Source organism: Seriola aureovittata, chromosome 17 (assembly GCF_021018895.1).
Source record: "Seriola aureovittata isolate HTS-2021-v1 ecotype China chromosome 17, ASM2101889v1, whole genome shotgun sequence".
NCBI lineage: Eukaryota > Metazoa > Chordata > Actinopteri > Carangiformes > Carangidae > Seriola > Seriola aureovittata.
In genome coordinates, this window is record NC_079380.1 from 16,353,205 (window position 1) to 16,377,430 (window position 24,226).

At 41.5% G+C, this 24,226-nt stretch overlaps 2 protein-coding genes across 4 annotated transcripts in view; both read right to left on the minus strand.

Annotated features, from left to right (window-relative positions):
• The window catches only part of cacna1ia (calcium voltage-gated channel subunit alpha1 Ia), a 141,397-nt gene extending 139,878 nt beyond the window's left edge, over positions 1-1,519 (minus strand). For all 3 annotated transcript variants that reach the window (XM_056401034.1, XM_056401033.1, XM_056401032.1), the window contains exon 1: positions 525-1,519. The gene's annotated coding sequence lies outside the window, so the exon portion shown is untranslated. The remainder of the gene's footprint in view (positions 1-524) is intronic.
• A 14,119-nt stretch (positions 1,520-15,638) lies between these two features.
• lgals2a (lectin, galactoside-binding, soluble, 2a) lies at positions 15,639-20,393 on the minus strand. The gene is made up of 4 exons (XM_056402667.1): positions 20,272-20,393; positions 17,527-17,606; positions 16,704-16,875; positions 15,639-16,278 (listed from the first exon to the last, which is right to left on the minus strand). The coding sequence occupies exons 1-4, from the start codon at positions 20,278-20,280 to the stop codon at positions 16,132-16,134; spliced, it is 408 nt and encodes a 135-aa protein (XP_056258642.1). The 5' UTR covers positions 20,281-20,393; the 3' UTR covers positions 15,639-16,131.
• Positions 20,394-24,226: the final 3,833 nt, after the last annotated feature.

Here is a 24,226-nt window from a genome sequence, read left to right on the forward strand (position 1 = left end):
TGTCCTCAGAATATGACACAGGAGGCACCAACAACTTTGTGTGCATTAGTGCATGTGACTGTTCAGCATCATGAAAATTTGAGGGCCAAACATGTTTTACTGTATTTTCTGACTGCAATCTAAAGCAAAGAGGGTAATGTGTTTTTTATGTAGAGAACAGATCAGCAAATGAATTTTAATTTTAATTTCTAATTTCACTGAGTCCATTTAAAACCAAACATGTTCAAAAACATTAAAATTCCCAATCTAATTTTTGAAGGTTAGCGTACTGTATCATCCTCATGGCAACTTGTTTTTAAGACCGTGTTACACTATTTACTTTTGCGGGAATCTGAAGATAACAAAGGTAAAACGATCACTTGTCGGATCAGTGAGGCTACAGGTCTAATGAACAAGCAACACCTTTGCCTCATCTGCGCGCTTTCTGACAGCTTCTCTTAAAAACCTCTGGGGCCCAGGAGGAGCCAACAGCAACATGCTTATCGCGTGTCTATTTACACCAGGTGGAAATAGGCCAAACTTACCTTGACTGACATTAAAAAAGGTGTGTCCAGGATTTACTGAACAAAACAGCCGTCGTTTCGCCTTCTCTGAGACCACTGGCCGGTGAACACCATGGAGAATCAGTATCCACTGGCCATTTATAAAAGCGATGCACAAGGAGGCATTTAGGCGAGGAAAGGCGAGAGCGTCGTTGCGAGGCTGCGGCGCAAAGCCCCGGTTCCCCGCTGGAAAATTGGGTTGCGCGTTGCAGCCTTGGCGACTCTGTGTTGTGCGCACTGGTTTTCCACTGGACTCACATTTCCACGGAATGCCAAGAAGAAAATCAAACGGCAATTCGTACAGTGTTTCCAACCACACAAGTTTTATTCAGGGGCTCCTAGGCGACCATCTCCAACCAGTAAATGTCAAAGATAATCAATATTTTGAGTTCCACTTTAAGCTGCATGCGCTGAGGAATTTGGGAACACTTTTTTTTTTAAACCACGGTCACGTTGACTGAGCACACTGCAAAAAAAAAAAATCCTAAGAAGCGAGAGGAAAATATTTGTCCAAACTAGCGTGTTTTAACAACGTACCCATCTCCCCCGTCTCCCAGTTCCCACAAAAAAAATGGCACGAAGAATATTTCACATCTTCTCAGATCGTTCCGACACCAATTTCACACCTCAACTTGGTATTCCCAGACGTTGTATCCAAAAGGCGTGTCTGTTTTCAAAACCAGCTGCAACAGTTAATCACCTGCAGCTTAAAATACCAACAACAAAAAAAAATTCAATGAGTGTCGGCTTTACTTCGTCGTGCGCCCTCCTAGTCCTCCTCCCGGTGGAATACAGCGAGGGAGTCAAGCCAGCCTCTTCGTACAGCCAAAATATCCCAACAAGGTTCACCCAAGGATCGCCTCGGACAAATGTATGGGTAAATACTTTGCTCAGAAAAGTGGATCTTTATTAATCATTCCCGCACTCTATGGGTTTATTCATTTGACTCCGGCGCGTCAAAACCTCGTCTTGCGGTTGAATTCTCTGCGAAGAGTTCCGAGTGTGTGTGTGAGAGAGGGAGGGAGGGAGAGAGAGGGAGAGTGAGAGCGAGAGAGAGGGAGAGAGTCACATTTAGGCAAATGGGCAATAATGGGCTCCTGCATGAAGAGTAACACAATGCCGACTGGGGGGCAAGGTCCATCTGAAAGTGCTTCGGTTATGGCAGTAAATCTGAACTGAATTGAGTGTTACACTGAAGCCTCTAAACAGGGGAAGGAAAGGACTCGGCCGCTTTTATGCGTGTGTGTTTGTGCATGTGCGTGCGCGTGTGTTTGTGGCGTGCAGAAACGCAATCTGTGGGAAAAGGGTGTGTGGCGGATTTAATATTTGATGGGGCATACTTATAGCTTTATAACCAGTTCACACCAGCACCGTGATTCCAGACACGGGAGTAACATAGCATAAGTGGCAATGCACAATACACACATAAACAAACACACACACACACACACACACACACACACACACACACACACACACACACACACACACACACACACACACACACACACACAAATAGCGTAGACAAGCACACAGCGGTGGATAATCAGGCTGAGTGTTTCAGGTCTTCATGAGATCGGACAAGCGAACGCACCATCGCAGCGTGAACGCGAAAGACTCATGCACGAACAAATACACGAGGTTGGGGGTGGCGACACCTCGGCATATGTGAAGATAACATACTGCATATATGCATTATAGCAACAGAAAGTAGATTCAACTATAGGTCCCGAAGAGGTGTGTGTGTGTTTGCGCGTGTGTGTGTGTGAGAGAGAGAGAGAGAGAGAGAGAGAGAGAGAGAGAGAGAGAGAGATGAGCCGTGCTTATGCAGATGAAAAACAAGCTGAGAAAAATATTTGGTAATACAATTACCATAGATACACAAACACACAAACACACACACACACACACACACACACACTTACTTACTTACTTTATGGACAGTCTTTTACTCTTTCAGCACCATGGACAGCTAAGAGGCGCGCAGGCTCTTTTGGGCGCTGTCCAGCGTGCTGAAAACTTCTCATTTGGAAAGTCTCATACTAATGTAGGCCATTACTCTCTTGTTCCCTCCATTTATCTGCCTTAACCTCCTCCACAGATGGGTCAGAGTGCTCGGTCAACTTTCTCTTCAACTCTTTGAGATGCTTCCTGGCATGGATTTAACTGCTGCTTTTAACCACCAGGCCTTATCACAGTCAAGATGACAAGTGTCAGTTTTTACTTTTTTCTCTGAACTTTTTCCAAAATAGTCAGAGTGATTGTCATTAGAATGTCAAGTCATCCTCCTCCTCACCTCAGGGGAAGGAAAAATCTCACTTCTATTTTATGTCACCCATCAAATACTACATAAAATAATATGTACAATAATAAAATAAAGGCCTGCAGCAGCTAATTTGATAGTTATTCATTCAACTCTAGTGAGAAGGTCATAGTGGCGGATTGAAGTTGGAGATCCAAGGTCACAACACATTGTTTCCCAGATATACAATGTCTGGGACAAGAAACTTCAGTGATAAGATTCAAGATAAAAATGTCTTTCATTGTTTGTTGGTAATTCGAAATAATGCTGATCCATACAATGTAAAGAGCGAGGCTGCAGAGATTTTAGATCAATTAAACATAACTTGCATTCCTTCACATGCCAGGTCAGTCACGCTGAAAGCAGGAAGTTGCTTTGAATATTAAGCATATGGGTTAGTTTTAGACACTCTCTACATGTATTGACAGCAAAATACTTATTATGGCACTTTTATACCCCTCAAAGGAAAAAGGCTGGAGGCATGAAAATTGTATGTTTTGCCATTGTGAGGTTATGACTAATTCAAGGCGCCATGTGCAAAAATACCCCCACTTGCCAGCTTGAGGTAAAGTGCGTTATTCATAAGTTGTGAATAATTGAAGTTTAGGGAGCTTACTTGGAACTGGGGGGGGGGGGTATTTGCTGACTGTGCTTTGTCTGGGTTGGCACTTATGAGGAAATACAATGCTTGGTTCTGGCAATTAGCATGAATAACAAAGAAACAAAGCTAGGTACCCTGTGTGTTTTGATGATACACAAGCCACCAAAGTAGTCTTTTCTACTTTAGTTGCTTGTTCTTCAGATCAGATATATCACTGACTTGGAGTTACTCTGTCTAGAACTTAGGGGGCTTTTATTTTGGTAAGAACCACTTTGGCGTGAGAGTTTAACAAAACTCATTAGGCTGCATTAGTTACCAAACACTGTGGGAATGTCTATGTCTAATGAGAATTGTAACATCATGTTGCACTGCATCACATCATGGCACATCATGTCACCTAGTGTCACATCACATCCCGTCACATCAAGTCACTTCATGTCGCACTGCATGGCATCACGACAAGGCAATGCAATAACACAGTAGCACAAGAGAGAGAAGTCACAGAACACTGCATCATCAGGAGTCACAAGGTGGTCTTTATTATTCAGGACAATAATGTGACAATAACCTGCCACGATGAAAATAAAGGTTTATTTATTTACTCACCCGGGATATATTACCCCCACTACTCTTATTTACTGAGAAATAGTGTTGACTTCCCTGGTTTTTTGGCATCTGAATGCATCTGACAAAGAGCACTGTATTCTAATCAGAATTGAGGTAACAATTCTGTACCAGCCATCATATACAACTGCTTATGTTTAATGAATAGACTCACGGCAACACCCACATGGCCTATGGCCCATTGCTTACAGATCCAAAAACTCAAGACTTCAGCCTCCAGCCCAGTGTTCATACAGTGCAGATAGTTTGCTTTATGGTAATCTCAAAATGCAGTCTTTAGGAGAAACCAAACATACCTGAAAAGTCATGTGGAAGTTGGTTTGAAGCAGGTACTGTATGTCAGTTTGGATGACCACGTTGATAGAGGCTCATTTCCACAGAGATGCTGTACACACACACACAGCTGCACGGAACCTTCAGGGCTGCTGGGAAGAGATAGGCTGCTTTCCAAGATGTGTGTATATGTGTGAGTGAGTTGTGTCTATGTGTCAAAGTGTGGTGAGTTCTCACCCTCTCTGGGTATAGATGGGGGGGGGGGGGGGGGGGGGGTCCTGGAGGTATGGAGCAGGGAGGGATCTGAATGAAAGTGATTAATGCCAGAGGCTCAGCCTTCACACTCACTATACAAACTCTTTTAAAAACTGTCACCACACTAACAATGAGAAAACACAATTAATACACACTAGTGCGCAAACGTTCAAGTACCTTGTTGGTGTGTGTCTTACATATTCAGATGCACAGGCAGTCATGCACAGACACACACAGACAGGCAGACACACCTCCAGGAGTTCAGTTTAATGACTTCAGTTGTGTTTAGTTGTTAAGATGTAAACTACATCCATCTCTATCATCTCATGTAACACTGAACATTTATTATGAGTTTAATGATGAGTTAATAATAAAGCACTTTGAAGTTTCCTTGTGACATAAAATTTCCTTGTCAGTTTTTGCCTCTCTTGTTACACACACAAAATTTCTATCCCTTTTACACAAATACACACACACACACACACACACATACACACACACACATTCAATTATACCAACCCAACTGAAACATGAACTGTGGCTCCCTGTGTTTTTATGAAACATTCAGAGACCCAGTTGACTGGACATGTGTTCATCTTTGAGTGAATAAGCCCCTCAATGTCTGTGTGTGTTGGTGTGTTTCACATCAGTCATGTCTATGCAACGTTGAGGCGTCCTTACTAAAGGGTCATGTCAGGAAAAAGTGGTAAGAAGAGACAGACAAAAAGAGAGAAAGAGAGGACAAGTGAGGTTGAGAGGCAGAAGAGCTAGGACTTGAGAAGAGGAAAAAGTAACAATAAAGTCAAAGAAAACCCACAGAAAAAGTAATTCCATTATTTTCAATTCAAATGTTCACATTTAACAGGCCTGGGTTGTTAAATCTAAACACTGGCGCAACAAAGACAATTCGCACAACAACTCTGCTTCCATTAAACCCCAGCTGTGATTTTTTTGCCCAGTGGACTGATGGATTGTTTGTTTAGCTATGTGCTGTTAGTTTTCATCTTTGGCAGAATTGTTTTGTTTCAAGCAAAAATCATACCATCTAAACAGTATGTCTCATTGCATTATTTTAATTTATATTTTCATATTAGTTTAAGTTATTCTTAATTGTTTCCTATCAGGTTTCAGTTACTGTGTATATAACCTTATTATCTCCAGTATTGTTTAAGCATTGACTTGTCTTTAAGGAATCTGTTGACTGAACATTTCTGCTAATACTGTAATTTACTTGTAATTACTTGGCCCCTAACATTTTTAATATTCTAAAACCGAAACATGCTTTGAAGAAATTTGAAAACCACATATTTGAAGACGTGTATGAACTCCTGCGTCCCCAGACACACTCATCACTTGTGGAAATATCCATTTACGTGACGTTGAGACAGCAGCTGAAGAATTTAAACCAATTTGACTGGATTTCAAGTCTGTTTACAGAATCTCCCTTCCCCTCATGGACAAACATGTGCACACACGGACACACACACACCCATACACAAGAAAATTGTGCACATGCGTCTTCAAATACAGTCTCATTTCACAGTCTGCTCTTTACCTACCCAGTACCCCCCTGGAGGGATTTAGTAAATAGAAAGCTAGTTTGTACTTTCCATTAGAGCCTAATTCTATTACGCAGCCGGCTCTTATCGATCCAAACATTCAGGCCGACTTGCAAGAAAAGCAGCAAGCGGAGCCCAGCGGAGGCCACTGTTGTTTGAGGGTGGAGGTGGGAAAAGGTGGGAGATTGAAGGGGAAGGGGATGTGTGTGTGTGTGGGGGGGGGGGGGGGGGGGGGGGGGGGGTAAAGGGAAATAAAGGGATGAGGACAGAGGGATAGAAAAATGAGAAAGGGAGGGGAAAACTCCACCTGTACCCACCAGTAAAAACAAAGCTATGTCACACTCATACTGATAGCCTCATCATCTCTATAACAATACAACAGTTACATTATTTAAAGATAACACTAGAAACACACTGAAACACACACTCACAGACATATGCTATTATTTTATGCAATACTACTTTGTCCTGCATGTTTCCAAGTAATACTGTGCACATGAGAGAAATGCATGTGCATGTGTGTATTCTGATGTCCTGACATTACACACACACACACACACACACACACACACACACACACACACACACACACACACACACACACACACACACACACACACACACACACTGACTGCGTGGGCGTATGGAGGTCCAGAGCACACTGATTCAAATTGACAGGATGCATATCATTTGAACAGTGCAGAGACCTGGAAATCGCCTCACATTCCTACACACATGCACAAGCGCACACACGCACGCACACACACACACAACCTGGACAGAGATCGGAAAGTAACCGCAGCACAAGTGATGTGGATGCAAGAGCTGGACAGATGTAAAAACCCATATCTGACAGAGAATCTGTGGGGAACGTGTAGTGTACAGCATTAAGATTGGAGTTTGTTTGTGTGTGTGTGTGTGTGTGTGTGTGTGTGTGTGTGTGTGTGTGTGTAGATGTTTAACCCAGGCAGTACTTGCAACCAGAGATGCGGTCACACCTGACTCACCCTGCCTGAGGGGCCGAGTGTGAGTAAACCTGAAGTAAAAGAGAGAGATTACGAGGGACATTTCTTCAGAGACGCTGTTATACGGAGGGTGAGGGAGAGAAAGGTGGCGGCGGCGGCGGCAGCGAGAGGCAACAGAGCAGATAAAGGAAGAGATGAGTTCAGAGAGGGGTGTGAAGGAGCCTGGGGGGGGGGGGGGGGGGGGGGGGTCAGGTAAGGCATGGAGGAGGGAGAGGAGAGGGGAACAGAAAATAATTCTGTTATACATACAAAAATACAACACGGACGTCACTGCTACCTGGATCTAAATAAAGATGATCAGTTTGCTGTGTATGCATTCATTCAGAAGTAAAACACAAAGACAGGTCCTGACCAAATATAGGCTCAGTGACCACAAACTAGCCACTGCAAGATGAGGATAGCTACAAAAAAAGAAGCACATGGCTACGCAGAGAAAGGATTGAATATGAGAGTATGATGAATAGTCGCCATTTAGATGATCATCCTTTGATGAAATACTACGATTAAAACCAAAATTTCTTCACGTACGTGTGGCATCTTGTCACAGTAGCTCCCTAACTGAGTATGCATGCACGTAAATAAAGACACACGTGCAACTGAATGCAGCTCCCTGTAACACAAGAGGATGGAAGTGACGTACAGTAAAGCAACTGGGAGACAGTAAGGAGGACTGTGTGCACACAAGCTGCCAGACAAAGCAAGCCAGTGTCAGACAGATGGGGACGAGGACGTCAAAGGAACATTACATATGAAATTCTCTCCCTGTGTTTACAGTCAGCAGTAAGCAAACTAGTGTGCAGAGTGCTATCTGGATTTAGACCGCAGTAGAGCTTATGGCCCCTTATGCTTATTTTATCTCTGGCACACACCCACAATCACAATACAATCACAATGTGTTTCTTGTCAGCTCCATCAGTGTAGTTTTGTCATTTAGAACAATGTTTCATTTGACAGTTCTGCTAAGAAAAAAAGTTTATGAAGCATCGTCTTTTATTCCTGAGTTGTTAGAAATGAGAAGAACCTGTTTTTTGTTTTTTTTTTCTCCACGGATGAGTGGTATATTGTTCTTACAGACATATTTGAAATATGAATCACAAAACTCCCACAACTTAGCCCACAATTTACTTGATGTACATCAAAATCCCTCCAATATTTGGAGCAGTAAATTTAACTCTCTGCTCAACATTTATAGTTGCCTGATGGACACTGTAATAGATCAGAAGTATAATTTACGGATATCTAGAGGTGGTCAGATTGAAAATATTGTAGCATCATGATGGTGCTATCCAGGTTTATGGGGACATTAAATACAAATTCTGTTTTAAGGTGGACTTGGCATTTAAATTATGAATGCCTGGCCTGATTGTGACTCATTACACAGTTGCTAGAGGTAAATTTATGTTCTCACTAGATTGCACATAAACGCAGATCAATGCATTGTAATGAAGGCCTGACTCACAAAACCATTATTTGTAGTCTGAGATCCCTGGCCCAAATTAAATTTCAAACTTAGGCATTTAGCAAACACATTTATCCAAATTGACTTTGTGGAGTAAGTGAATGTTCCTGAGGCATAAACATGGTACACTGGCATATAATAGATACTTCTAAGTGCTGTGAAAGACTGGTACATTTATGAATAAAGGTTCATCTTCAGTGGTGAAAGAGCAAATGTAAAATGTTCATGAAAGGATACAGGGCTGTAACTCTATGTTCAGTATAAGCCTGCAGTGATTTGGGTGAGCAGCTAGGTCAGTGCCTCCTGCCACATGCCCTGAAGGTTTGATGTATTGTGGGATTACAGTGGACTGGTAGCCCTGTTCACACCTGTTGGCCCTGTTCACACCTGGCATTAGCATGAGTCTCACAAGTGGACAGCTTTGAGCACATCAGTTCACACCTGACATTAGAATGCATCTGCACATGCGTCTCGAATAAACACGTACAGTTCTGTTTGCAAAGACCAAAATTTTGTTGTTTCTAACTACTGGCAGGCAGCAATGCACTTCATGTGCCTGGTCTGCTATCAAAATGAGAAAAAGAAATCAAAACAATACAGATTAGTGCTTTTACTCAATTCACGTACCTCCATACTCACACTTGCTATTTTGAGTCTATAAGTGCAATCACACTGACAAAGTATGAACACTTGTAGTGCACTATAAGTACCCGGATGGTGCACTGAAAATGGTCTAAAAGTTGAGTTTGAAATGCTAGACACTTCTCACCCTCAACAGTCCCCATCTTGGCTACGTAGCAGAAGGGGAGGGACCACTAACGTATTTTCAAGCTTGTGAAAATGGCAGTCTAGTGGGGTGGACACGTCGTCGGCGCCAATGGCAGCCCAATTTTCTGTTTCATGTCGCATGAACAGGAGGCACACACAGCCAGTGGGAATTTTGGTGGGTGACAATCTCGGTCAAATGTTGCAATCATCGTTTCTGATAGGTGCACAATGGCAATGTTTGATACAACACTACCCTGCCAGTGAGTATACTGTGTACACAGTGTACTATATGTCAGTGTACTAACAGAATGATGTGAATTGAGACACAGCATGGGTCTATTCCTTGGCGTGTTCCAGGCAAACTAAATCGCCCAAGATATTTGTAATATATCTCTATGGGCCCTGATCGGGCCTTTTTGTTTTCTAGATAAGTAGTCCAAAAATGCATACAACTTAAACAAAATCTATAATGTTAATAGGTTGTCACAGAAAAATATGTGAATAACTCAATTTTGACAAAAATGTCAGATAGAAACATATAATTGCACAGGGACGACATGTCAACACCAGGTCTGAACAGGGTCCATGTGAAATTCGAAATCAGACCTTAGTTTTCGGATGTGACACTGGAGGTCAGTTTCAATTTAGGCTGCAGCATTAAAACAGCAGTTCTGATGTTTGTACGCTTTAGTCTGTGAAAGCCACTGAAATCAAATCTACAAGGTGGTCAGTCCACGTGTGTTAGTATTCCACAGTGATGGGATTCATTCCTGCCCAGGAGACAACTCAAGCAAACAGGGTGAGTGACTTTGATACAATGTGTGTGAGGTGCATTACAAAACTGGCTGGAGGCTATAGGTGGTAAACTCTGCATCATACTGGCATAGCCTCTCTTGTTCTTTGTCTCTGTTACACACACACACACACACACACACACACACACACACACACACACACACACACACACACACACACACACACACACAGTATGCAGTACATTTATTTCTCTTAGATGCAGCCACAGAGACTGTACATTCATTACTTTACTTGAATTCCTCTTTAACAGGCTGTAACAGCAGATAACACAAGATATGTGCAGTGCAGCTAAGGACCGATACTTTATATCTGAAAGGGCTTACTCTATGTAAAAGGTCATCTGTGCTGTTGTGCACACCCGTCTGCGTGCACACACATACATACACATACACACACACATACACACACACACACAACACACACACACACACACACACACACACACACACACACACACACACACACACACACACACACTGTCACTGTATGGCAGATCGTTGACAGTGTAGCTGTCATGGCTGTTCTGCAGTTTGCCCGGGACAACACTGAAAGTTCCCCTGGGTTTCCACCTTTGCAGATTGACTGCTACACGGAACAGTAATGCCATACAAAAAAACAGACACCCAGACAGACAATGACAGACCCAAGAAAACACAAACAAGCCATTTCTTGTAGGTTCACACTTGAAGCACATGACTCCAGAAATGTTAACTACAGCAACAATCTTCTATTTGACTCCTTTAAAGCCCTTTCATGTTGCGAAATGAAGAAAAGTGAAAGTACAATGGGTCTCTCTCAGTCTAATGGATATTTATAGATAGATATTTTATATGCTACTCCTCTGAGAATCAAGCTGTGTGTCAGGGTCACAGCTCAGCTCAAGTTTTATCAGCCACGGTGCACAACCGAAGAATCTCAATGTCATGTCATAACATTTCGAATTTCAGATCGCAGGTGAAGAACTGCAAGATCTCCTCTTCATTAGACACTTTGCATTTTGATGATAAATCTTTATCAGACACTAATACTGATAAACAGATCATATTCTGAACATGAAAAGACCAAAGAAAGTGAGGAAGTGAAAAAGTCATTTGAAAAAAAAACAACACAAAAGAAAAAAATCAGTTCGTATTCTACTGTCCTGTAGCGTAGCCTGGACAATTTTACAGTTAGCTACATTTCTAAAAATCATGGATGTTTCTGTTTACAGTGTGGATGGTCATTGCTCATAATGATCACTTATTATGCAGAGTTCAGCAAGGCTCATTTATTTTTTACTGGTGAGGTAAACAAAGGTCCTCATTCTGCTATATAAACAACTGAATCATCCTATCCATGAAATACTGAACTTTATAATATTTGCATTAAAGAATTAGAAAATGTAGCAATGAAAATCATTCCTAAACTAATAATTGCTGATTAGGAATTTCTTGATGTAATAAGTGAGGGAAGTTAAATGGATGGACTGTATGAGGATTCAGCTGGTTTATAGAAAATGACTTCATTTGAGATCCAATTTCCAACCTCTCTTCCTTGTATTAAAAGAATTATCCAGCTGACTACTCATTGTAATCTTTTAAACCAGCAATTACAGACTATCATCTAGGATGTATTGCATCACCAATACACTATATCCCTTACCCTCAGTTGCATACCATCCACACACATATACACACTTTCCTAAACCTCCATTACATTCAATGTGTCTTTTGTTTGTTTTGTGTGTGTATGTCATTTTTTTTTTCTGCTTGCATTTCTGTTTGCTCTTTGGGGATAACCAAATCCACCTGGGTTTTTGTGTTCTCCTGCGCAGCTGTTTTATTTTGTATCTTTGTTTTTTGTGTTTTATTTCACGCCTCCTATACAAAGAAATAGACTATAATCTAGTGTATATCTAAATCCCCAAGGTGACAGTATCATGACGCTGCAACCAAACAGCTTGTGTTTGTGTATCATCATGTTACTAAGATAAAACCAAGCCTGAGGTGAGGCAGGCATGTAGAATATGAATCCACAGGACCGCAGTCAGCTCGGGGCGGGCCCACGCACATCTCAATGTGTGGCTGATAGCTTCAGTGCAGAAATCTGGAGTCATGCTGGCGCTAAATATAGACAAAGGTTTTATGTAAGCTGAGGTGAATCATCCTTTTCCACACATTTCAGCACATTTACTCACACACACTGCATAAGTGACATGGCACAGGTGAAGGAAACACGGGGATATGTTAAACATCTGTGATGCTCATTACATGAAATGGATTTAGAGAACTGACATCACAGCATATGCCTGGTGTCTGCCTGCTGGAATCACATAAATTTACACAAATGAGCATGCGTGTGTGTGTCTCTGCGCTTGTTTGTGTGCATGTGCGTGTGTTCCTCCGGGGCATACAATAAGCAAGGTGATTTGAATGTGTTAATCAAAGCCCTCACATGATTGATTGGATGTGTGCGGAGCGGCTGGAGGGTCGTCCTTCACACAGGCATCACAGTGTTTTGTAAGAAAGGAGATAATGGATCAGTGTGGCTGAACAACACACAGCCCATCTAACATTTCTGTCAGACAGAAAACATACTGGTCAATCGGAAACACACGCACACACACATCACCTTATCTTATTAGTTTTACCATCAGTGTGTGTAAAAGTGAACAAAAAGAGTCAGGGGTACAGGTCAGTCTCGATCCATGCTAGAATTATCCAAGTGGATGCGGAACAAACACGAGCACACAAGCACACTAACAACATAGCCCTGGATATTGATCTTGTCTGCCACAAAATAATGAAGAGGGGAAGTGTTAAAATTAGTTATTTCCAATTAGGAGTGTGGGAAGAGGGATGGGTTACAGCTGAGGAATGACAGAGAGAGAGGGAAAATAAGAGAGACAACCCAGCAGAGAAAGAGAGGGAGAAAAAAGAATGAGAAGGGGAGAGTGGAGGAAAGCGAAAGATATAGGAAACAGAGGTAAAGAAGAGCAGAAAGAAATACAGAGAAAATGGCTGAAAGAGAGTGAGTGGAATAAGAAAGGGGGTGACAGAAAGCGATCTGGGGGGGGGGGCACTGGACCAAATCTGCTCCCTCCCGTCCTCCAGAGAGATCACCTTTGACACAGGCAGGTAGCTTCAGAGAACTCATTACCTCACACACACACACACACACACACACCGAGTACATACATGCACCTGCAAGTCTTGATGTCTTGGAGAAACCACATCAGACTGAACACATGCATGGTATTGCATTGCTGTGAATGAATCCTGACAAACAAAAGAAAAGGAAGGTCATTCAAACCTGAGCCTGTCAACCTTTGTTTTGAAGGATCAGAGCACGGGAACCTGTTCACACACAGACGCTCTCTTCCTCACCTCCTCTTCTTCTATCCATTTCTCCTCAAATCAGCCACACATTTCCTTCTGTTACATCAGATTAGATTATAATAATACTCACAAGTCTCTGAACGCACACACACACACACACACACACACACCACACACACACACACACACACACACACACACACACACATAAAAACTGTGTCTGGCTGGAACTACTGCAGATTTACTTCTTGTTCTGAGTTTCATCTCCATCTCTGTGCCACTGTATGTATGTACTAGAGCACATGATGCTGGTCAGCAAGAGTTCAAAAGAGCTGTCAAATTATACTTCACTATCTTCTTCACAGTTTTGAGGTGAAACACCTTGTTCACAATTCAAGTTAAGATTTTACAATCTAGCGGGCACACAACACAACAAAATTCAGAGGCAAAATTCAAAGTGATCACAATTTACTGATATAGAATCAAATGCCCTGAGATCTGAAACATGAAACATTTTCCAACTAGCGTCTGTCAAATTACATTATTGTAGCCATGGCGACATCTAGTGGCCAACATGGCTGATTATATATTTTCTATTTATTTGAGAAACTGACTGACTTCACTGTTTGAAGCCTAGTGGCCCTGTAGAAAAATACACTCACTGAACATTTCCTTAGGAACACCTGTGCACATGCATATTCGTGGAATTATCCAATCAGCCAATCATTAGGCAGCAGTGCAATGCAATCATGAAATCATGCAGATGTGGGCCAGGAGCTTCAGTTATTTTTCACATCAAACATCAGAATAGAGAAAAATGTGATCTCTGCGAATTTTACCAAGGCATGATTATTGGTGACAGGTGAGCTGGTTTTAATATTTCTGAAACTGCTGATGTCCTTGGATTTTCATGCACAGCAGTCTCTAGAGTTTATCCAGTGAGCCACAGTTCTATGGACGGAAAAGCCCCTCGTTGATGACAGAGGTCAGAGTAGGCTGACAGGCTACAGTAACTCAGATAACCACTCTTTACAACTGTGGTGAGCAGAAAAGCACAACATTTTTAAGTTTGAGGGGGATGAGAAGACTGTCAGCCAAGAACAGAAATCTGAGGCTGCAGTGGTTGCACAGACTCACCAAAACTGGACAGTTGAAGACTGGAAAAATATAGCCTGGTCTGATGAATCTGGATTTCTGCTGAGGCAGCAGATGGTAGGGTCAGAATTTGATGTCAACAGCATTATATCCATGGCCCCAACCTGCCTTGTGTCAACTGTTCAGACTGCTGGTAGTGTAATATTGTGAGGAATGTTTTCTTCGAACGAATCAATCATGGTTAGAATGCCACAGCCTGAGTATTGTTGCCAACCATGTGCATTCCCTTTATTGCTACAATTTACCATCGTCTAATGGCTACTTCCAGCATGATAACGCTCCATGTCACAGAGCAAAAGTTGTCTCAAAGTGGTTTCATGAACATGACACTGAGTTCAGCGTAATTCAATGGCCTCCACAGTCACCACCTGAACCCAATAGAAAACCTTTGGGATTTGGTAGAACAGGAAAATTGCAGCGTGAATGTACAGCTGACAAATCTGCAGAAATGATGTGATGCAATCATGTCAACACGGAGCAGAATCTCAGAAGAATGTTTCAAACATCTTGTGGAATCTATGCCACGGAGACCTGGGGCAGTTTTGAGAGCAAAGTGAGGCCCTTCACAGTATCAAAATGTGGTATTCCTAATAAAGTGCTCAGTGAATGCACTGCTCTTGCATAGACTTTAAACCGGTCATTACCAGTGTTGATGCCCGACCAATTATTAATCCAACAGCAATCAATAAAGTGGAACAATGTCACCAATTTTGTCACAAATAATGAGTAAGGAATGATTGTGTAACTGAGCATAGGGCACAGAATATGCATATAAATACTGTAGGACGGTGCGGTGAGAGCACTAAATTGTGTCAGAAATAATGAGAGGGTAAGAAGTACAATGCATCCATGCAAGTACAATGCTTTTTGGAGAAATCGAATAAAAATAATTTTGCACTGAAGAAAATGTGCACGAGGCTGTTTAAGGAATAAACAAAGTCCTTTTTTTTTTCATAAAAGGCAATTCTTTAATTCATGTTGTTCCAGGAAAGCATTATGGTCAGTTACAAGTCTGGAATGTCTGGGAGGGAAAACAGAAAAGCATGCAGCAGGCACCTTTAAAAGCAACCGATCACATTTTATGTGGTACTTTTCAACTGAACACTGCAAAGCAAATAACAGTCAGATAACATGGGCTTGGAACTACTTTTTTGCTTTGCTATCCAGTAAGTAAATCTGTCAAGTGTGCAGAAAGGACATGCAGTTACAATCCTTATTGAAAGAAAGCATGTCTATCTTATCTTTCATTCTATGGTTGTTTGCATGTGCGCATGTCAACAAGCTACATTTTTGCATAATACAATGACATGTGATACGCTTTTAAGGCTGGTACCACATGAATTCAGGAATTTAAAAGCTGGGGTAATACGTAACCTGATGTCAGACAAATTGGAAAACAGAATTTGAATCCAACAAATCCTGGGAGGGTGGAGGTTTACTTGATCTCAATGCTTTTGATGCGAGCATCCCCTTCAAAGCTCATGCACGAGTACTTCTCCACACCTATGCGGTTGGGGAAGTGGATATTAGAGCCATCTGATAATGTCACCAGGAACTCCGTAGGGGTGAATTCAATGGTGATCTAGACAGTAGGATGAGTGCGAGAGACAGAGAGAAAAGGAGGAAGAATATCGAAACAAAGATGTTACATAATGAACTTTTGCTCCATTCTTGGATAAAGTGTTTGGTCGTGGATATTTCAAACATAACACCATGTCATTACAAATACCTGAAAATAGTTTATCTGATGAAAAATTTATGGATATAGCTCTCACAGACCCCTGTGAGTTAATTAGCACTCATCATCAAATGATTAGGGTGAAGTTATCAGAGGTACAATGACACACGTTTTCCAGCAGAGGTCACTAACAGAAAGACAGAGGCATGGGAAGGATTGCATATGGCGCACGCACGCACGCACGCACGCACGCACACGCACGCACGCACGCACGCACGCACACACACACACACACACACACACACACACACACACACACGAGGCTTCACCTTGAACTCTTCTCCCTGTTGGAAAGGAAAGCCTCCCTCACGGTGCTCCTCACACCAGTTGCCTCCCTGGTAAGAGTTGCAGACCACCGCATTCTCATCTCCGTGGGCGTTAAAACGAGGGTTCATATGGAATGTAATCTCCTGCTCATCAGAGCCGATATTCAGAGAAAAACTTGTGGTAAAAAGAAAAAAAGACATTTGTTACATTCAATAGGCATTTATTAATGGGTAAGAGGAGAGCAGGTGCACAAAATATTGCTACATTTTTAAAGTATATTTTTTTTGGGCTTTTGTGCCTTTATTGGACAGGATAGTAGAGAGAGACAGGAAATGACATGCAGCAAAGGCCATCCGATGCGGGTCTAGAACCAACTGCAGCGAGGCCTCTAAACATGGGGCGCCTGCTTAGACCACTACGCCACACAAGGGCTCAAATACTGCTACATTTACTAATCAGCATGTTCATCACACATTACTGAGAGGAAATGAATAAGTAGTCATTAACTGATTATAGATTTCACCTACATTAGTGTTTAGAGAAAATAACTAAAGAACAAACCCCATATGAATGAAAACATTTTGGTCATAAGGTTTCAGTCTTATGATTGAACCTACACACTTGTTTCCTTTAAATCAAATTATAGTGATAACAATACCAAATACTTTCTATACACAAATAACTCAACTTTATGACCATTCCGTATGACAAGAATGAAATGTGTTTGTGGAATACAAGCATAAACTACTACAGATGAACCTTTTCAGTTTTACCGTGATGCATTTATATCAAAATAGCGAGATAGTGTTTCACATGAGCACTTACTTTGAAGCATCAGGCTTGGGAACTCCAACTACAGTCAGTGTCTGCCCAACCTTGAAGGACATATTCTTTACAATCATATCCTGTGCAGATAAAGAGGGCAGGAGGTAAGGCAGGATAGTGAGACAGTACATTATTGTGTGATAATACTACTGGGTTTTACTAGATCCAATTATTATTGCAGCTACAGGCAAAAGAACACCACCAGCAGTAGCCTCAGCCAACTCTCCAATCCTCACTCCATCCTTAGAAATTACAGAACACATGTTTTCAATTATACTCCCATTGATGGACGGCTCACATATTACAGTTCTTTCCTGTTCCACTGTTACCACATCTCTTTTCCACTACGCCAATTTTGGCAGAGGCTGGAAATGTTAAAAATGACGAGTACTGACCGTTAAACAAAGTGATATTTTACTATGTGCAATAATGGATGGCAAAAAAAAAAAAAAAAGGGGAAAAAAAAGGACTGAGCACAGCATAAATTCTCTGCTCAGTTGTTACTGTACATGTGGCAGGGGAATACTGGGCTGTTAGGAAATGATAATTGAGCAATCTATTATTTGGTTGCGAAACACAGATCACCTCTGTTGAACGGTTTGCCACTGGGTAAGAGTGAACTGTCACCAAGTTAACAAGTACAAAAATAGCAGCCCTTAGAGGATTTACAATTTTTCACAATAATGTTAATTATGTGTGCTAAAGTGGTAGGTTGACACGGGACATGAGAAAAATCTGACTCTGAGCAGAGACAATAGAAAGAAAAGAAACATGAGCTCCTAATTCATTAATCCTCTGGTCATGAACACATTGCCAAGTGAGCAGGAAATGCTTCGACACAAATGTACATGTTTTAATTTCCTCGTAAATGATATATTTTATCATTCACACATACATTTGAGAAACATTCCTTATATGCAAAAAGCTTTTTTTGTGCAGATGTGATTTTTACTTGATAGTATTTCAGAGAGTGAACCCAGCCCCCCTTTTTTAGGGGATAGGAGCAAGAACTTTATTGAGCTTTCTGCACTGCAGCCTAATGGAAAAAACCCTTGCTAATGTCAACAATGTTAGATACAGTTAAACAGGAGCGTCGTGTGGCGCAGTGGTCTAAGCAGGCGCCCCATGTGTAGAGGCTACAGTCCTCGCTGCAGTTGGCCCCGGTTCGAGTCCCGCATCGGACGGCCTTTACTGCATGTCATTCCCCCTCTCTCTGCCTCCCTATTTCCTGTCTCTCTCCACTATCCTGTCCAATAAAGGCACAAAAGCCCAAAAAAATATACTTTAAGATACAGTTAAACAGAGACCAAACTTTCTCACTGAAAATAACTTTTAAGGCTGTTTATTTAAATGATAAAGTTCAGGGTCAAAATGATTAGCATGAGTGGTGAGGCAAACTTGCATAGCAACTAGAGTGAAATAGTAAAGTTTCCCAGTGAAAAGTAGTGATATTGTCCACGTGAACGCCTATTAAATAGCCCTCAGTCTGACATAGGCTGAAATGGTTTCAAGTTGTTGGTGGTGTGTTGCTCTTCCAGAGCTTAAAGGCTAACTTGGAGTAAAAAAAAAAAAGGAGTTAGAAATGAAAAAAAGGGGAGTGTAAAAGGATAGGATGACATGGGTTTGACATTCTTTCCATGTTAGAGTCCAACTGTAAAGTGCGTATATAACACATGGTGAAGGGGCTGGAGCTGTGTGGGGCTGGGCCGAGGTTGGAGCTGGCTATCGCACAGACACTGCTGTCTAAAGGAAACTGCATATTGTATTGCATAAGACTGAGACACAAAATGTTTCTACCAACTGACTAGAAACACTCAAAATAATTCACTGTTTTGTGATGATGTGTTTTACTTGTACTTTACTTGAAAACTACTTATACTTTACTTGTACTTGAATTAATTATTTTACTCTGAAATTACTGTTATCTTTCTGACATTTCTGTATAATATAAATAAAAAATAGTTATTTTACAGTGAAAGAGACATTCGATGACTATCTTGCATGAAATACCATTGCTGCTTCATTCCAACAGGTACACTTGAGAATCACAGTATAATAGCGTCTATTTTAACCTCCGCATGATGACTTTATTTCATTTCATCCTTTAATGTGATTTAAGCCTGCTGCCCCCACTCTCCTGTGTCCTTTCCAAACACATGTTTACCCTTGTGGCCAAGAAAAAAGCCAGAACGATACAGGGCCTTTATTGTAATCTACTCAGTTTATGAGCCCAAAGAAACCACAATGCATTGCTGCCAATGTTCAGCTCTAGATACTGAGAGACAGCATGATTGCAATGAAATGGACACATGTTAACAAGCATTCCTATTGCAGTGTGATTAAATTATTGCAGGAAGAATATAACTAGATAAACAGCTGACTTACTTATGCATTTGCAGCAGCTGAAAAAACATGCACATGCTGTAATCCAGTTAAAAGGTGACTAATGGGCAGTGCAATATGCTTAGTAGTGAATATTTTGACCATAAAAGGAGATGAAGAAAATCTACCCGGCCAGAACTCTCAAAATCTAAATAAAAGTTAGATGCAATAAGTCACGTTTGTTAAAACATAGCTCAACTGGTTCAGTTACATCAGCAAGGCATAGAATGAGCTGGCAAATTTCAACCAGCCGTCAGTCAGCTTTTAAAATATCTCCTAACACTGCTTTTCCATCTGAATCATAAAAAACAGAGGCTAAAAGACAATGTAGCAGCAAAATTTAGTCATCAAAATGATACTTACTTTCATCATCTTTGCAGATATGGTCGAGGAGTTCAGCTGAGAAGAAATGAGAGAGCTGCAGGCAGGGCCTTTCCTCTCTGCATCTCGACTGGAGAATATATACAGTGTGGGAGGTGCCTTCAACCAGAGTGACATTTCAAACAGCGAATACAATTGGGCCATTAGTGAATTTCGACCAGTGGATTCAAAGTGAAGTTATACACCATAAATAACCAATTTAGTGCTTAACAAGTGATTGCAGGCCTTAGTGAAGTGAGGACAATTTGTGATAGATTATTTGTTGACATGAGACTGCCACATTGTAACTTGGTGTTGTTGAGTCTGACAGCGAGAGGGAAGAGAAGCCAGAGTGGCAGACAAAAATAGAAATGTATTTGTTGCCAGGGAGACGACTAAATATTTAGCACAGCCTGTAGCCCTACTGCCCACTTACTGTACATTGCCTGTAACTTATAGCAGGATCAAATGGCAGAGTTTAGGACCAGTCTGCTGGACTAAGTAAACTTAGGTTATGAGAGAAAAGAACCAAAGTGAAATGTTGAAACTGAGTCAAATCCTCAAAATGGTTTGAATCACTGACTCACAGACAGTAAAAGGATAGACTTTCATCTGCTGACATACAACGGACACAGCTGTATGCTCAAAGAAGGAAAAAGCCATACACTTGCACAGCAGTGTATTACAACCTAATGCAATTTAGATTAAAATCAAGACAGCAACTGTCAGGGGATTACACACACATACTTGTCTTACTATATTCACAGGGACCCATCAGTGACATAATGCATTCCCAAGCCCATTACCCTAACTTTTACCTTTAAATGAATGCTGAAGCCTAACCCTAACGTAATTTTAACGCTAAAACTAAGTTTTAACCCTCAAACAGCCATTTAAACTTGTGAGGTCCACTATTTTGGTTCCCATAAAGCTGTCGAACCCCACAAGTATAGTGGGCTCCTGTTAAGAATGCAGAGGCCTCTGGGCACAAAATCTTGGGAGGGCCCCTGCTCCTAATCATCTCTCCTCACAATCCAAGGTTTTAAATGATAGGTTCTGAGCTGAGGCCGCTATCTGTTGGAAACATACAGGATTCACACTGACAGGCTACAGCGTATGATCACAACATGAAGGACAATGTCAACACCTGTAGATATATTCTATCATACAGGATTTACAATACAGCTGAATAGCATGAGAAAGCACATACCGCTCCGATACAGTTCTATGATTCAGATTATTCCATCAAACATACACACACACACACACACACACACACACACACACACACACACACACACACACAGTTAAATTCATACTGCTCATCTTAGGTAGACCTATAACAAATAATGTATGTAACCTGTATCATACAGGATTTCCGTCATATCAACCACCCTGGTATAGAGACGCAATGACACAATAGTGAAATATTACCAAAACCAACCAATGTCAACTCCTTCTCATTGTATAAACACATCACAACACATTGAAGACAAGAATATATATTCCATAAAGTGTGATTAATAATATGAAAGAGAGCCTACCTCATGTGAAGGTCTTCTCTCTGGCTTTTCTCCTCGAAAATTCCTCCAAATCATTGAAGTCCTGAAGAGTTCCGACTCTGCTGGCAGTGTTGATAAAGAGATCGAGCGTGGTTTCCTCATCGTTGGTCTCAGTTAATTTTTAATGTGGGAAAATAGGTAGAAAGTAATTGTGGAAAAATTTTGGGGCTGCTAAACTGGTAACCTACTGACTCTACTCAGGTGGAAATGAGGGTGGGGCAGGTGGACAGGTGTCTGTCGCAGGGCTGTGGCTCTCTGCCTGTTTCATACTGATATTCAGCTGAGCTCATGTTAGTGGCTGCTGTCGCGTTACTGTCCCCCTCTGCTATGTTAGCATCGTCCTCTTCCGGCTCTTTGCTAATGCTAGCAAACCGAGTAGCCGACTTTTGAAAAAAAGTCGAGATAGACGGTATGTTTGTTCGAATTTCAGTTTCTCTGAATCCTTTTCTTTTTCACCTTTCCTTTTGCTGCTCCACCGCTTCATCGTTTTGTTTTTCATGATGTTTTCAGAGTCTTCCATAAAGAGTTAGCTGTGTCGCTAAATTCCCACGGTCACCACCTGACCTCTGACCTCATTCGTCATCATCATGATACCCACGCTGCCAGCAAACCAATTATGATAATTTTATTTGGAAATAAAAGTAACTCTCTTCAACATATACAAACTCAATTAACCTGTGCGATTTGATCAAAAAAAAAAAAAAGAAGCCACAGCTTGGAGGCCCTCTAGAGGTCATAGGCCACCGCGTACCAGCCCAATAGGCCCTGCGGATAATCCATGTTTGGATGGGGACATTGCTTTCCTGGAAGACACCACGCCCACAAGGATAAAAATATGTCATCATATGATAAAGTTTATCTCTCAGAACAACTTCGTATTGGTTTGCAGTAACTCTTCCCTCTAAGAGGACAAGTGGACCTAAACCATTCCAGCAAAATGCCCCCCACAGCATAACAGAGCCACTGGATCCCCTCACTGTAGAGGTCAAGCATTCAGGCCTGATATCTTTCTCTTGGTGTAGCCTACGCCTCACATGCACTTGCTCACTTGTTGAAAATATGGAGAAAGATGACTCATCTGACAATATCACTTTTTTCCACATCTCTGAAGACCAGTGCCTGTGAACTCTCAAATGTGCATTCATCTGTGTAATGAGGGGTTTAGGCCCTGCAACCCGACTATAACATCCCTCTCTATGTAACTGTTGACTGTTCTTGCTGACACAATCTCATCATGTGGCCATGGCCGGCCAAATCAAATTCAAGTCACTAATGCTTGCCTTCAGAGTGACTTCTGGTTTTGCACCCATCTACTTGAACTCAATCATACAGGCTTAAGATCCTTCTCTGTCACTGTGTTCCTCAAAGGAATGTCATCTGGCATTGCTGTCCCTGCACACAAGGCAATCACAGTCCAGACTGTTCTTGTCTGTGGCTCCCCGATGGTGGAACAAGCTACCAAATAGTATCAAAGCAGGGGCGTCCCTCTATATCTTCAAGAATCAGTTGAAGACTCGTCTCTTTTGAGAGCACCTCTTCCAACCTACTAACACCTCAACACCCTAACATGCCCTTTGGTGCACTTTTTTTACCTGATCTCCTTGCACTTATTGGATAGATGTAGTATTTATTACTTACACCAAGGTTTCCTACTGCACTTGTGAGTTGGTTTGGATAAGAGAGTCTGCTAAATGTCTAAATGTAAACGTAAACCCAACCCCCACACTTACCCTAACCTGAACCTAATACTAACCTGAACCTTATAACAAAGTCTGAACATTCGAACAGTCCTTTGAAGTAAGGAAGACCGGCCAAAATGTCCCCCTTATTACTAACAACACATCTGCTTTTACATTATGTTCATTGACAGACAAGCACATAATCCAGTTTTCAAGTGCACATTTGTGCACTTTACTGTACTTCAGCTGTTCCGAATGTTGGCTTACAAACACAGTGCCTGTGTTTAGCTCAAACAGCTGGCATGTCTCAGTGACCCAAGGAATTGAGGAACAGACAGTGTCCAAGACACAACTCAATCTATACTGACCTCTACCTCAACAAACAGAACTGTGCATTCATCATCACATCATTTCATTTAAAGCTTTGTGGAAAGATGTATCAGCATGGCTTGTCACTGGGAAATACAGCCCTTGCAACAGAAGTTCAATGAGGCACAGAGATGTGATATGTTTCCTCTTGCCCCAAGACCCAGTCTCAAGACAGTCAGCAGATGTACTGATACAGAGACCTTTCACATAAAAATTTGGATGATCACACACACACACACACACACACACACACACACACACACAGACTATAATACATCTTTATTTTATACAGATAATAATAGCAATAATTATTATTATTAGTTACAGTGTATTCGTATTCATGCTTTA

Coding starts and splice junctions, on each gene's coding strand:
- lgals2a (XM_056402667.1), bottom strand. Junction 16,876..17,526: donor CCCAAGCCTGATGCTTCAAA/GTAAGTGCTCAT, acceptor TTTTACCACAAG/TTTTTCTCTGAATATCGGCT. Junction 16,279..16,703: donor AACAGGGAGAAGAGTTCAAG/GTGAAGCCTCGT, acceptor CCTACTGTCTAG/ATCACCATTGAATTCACCCC.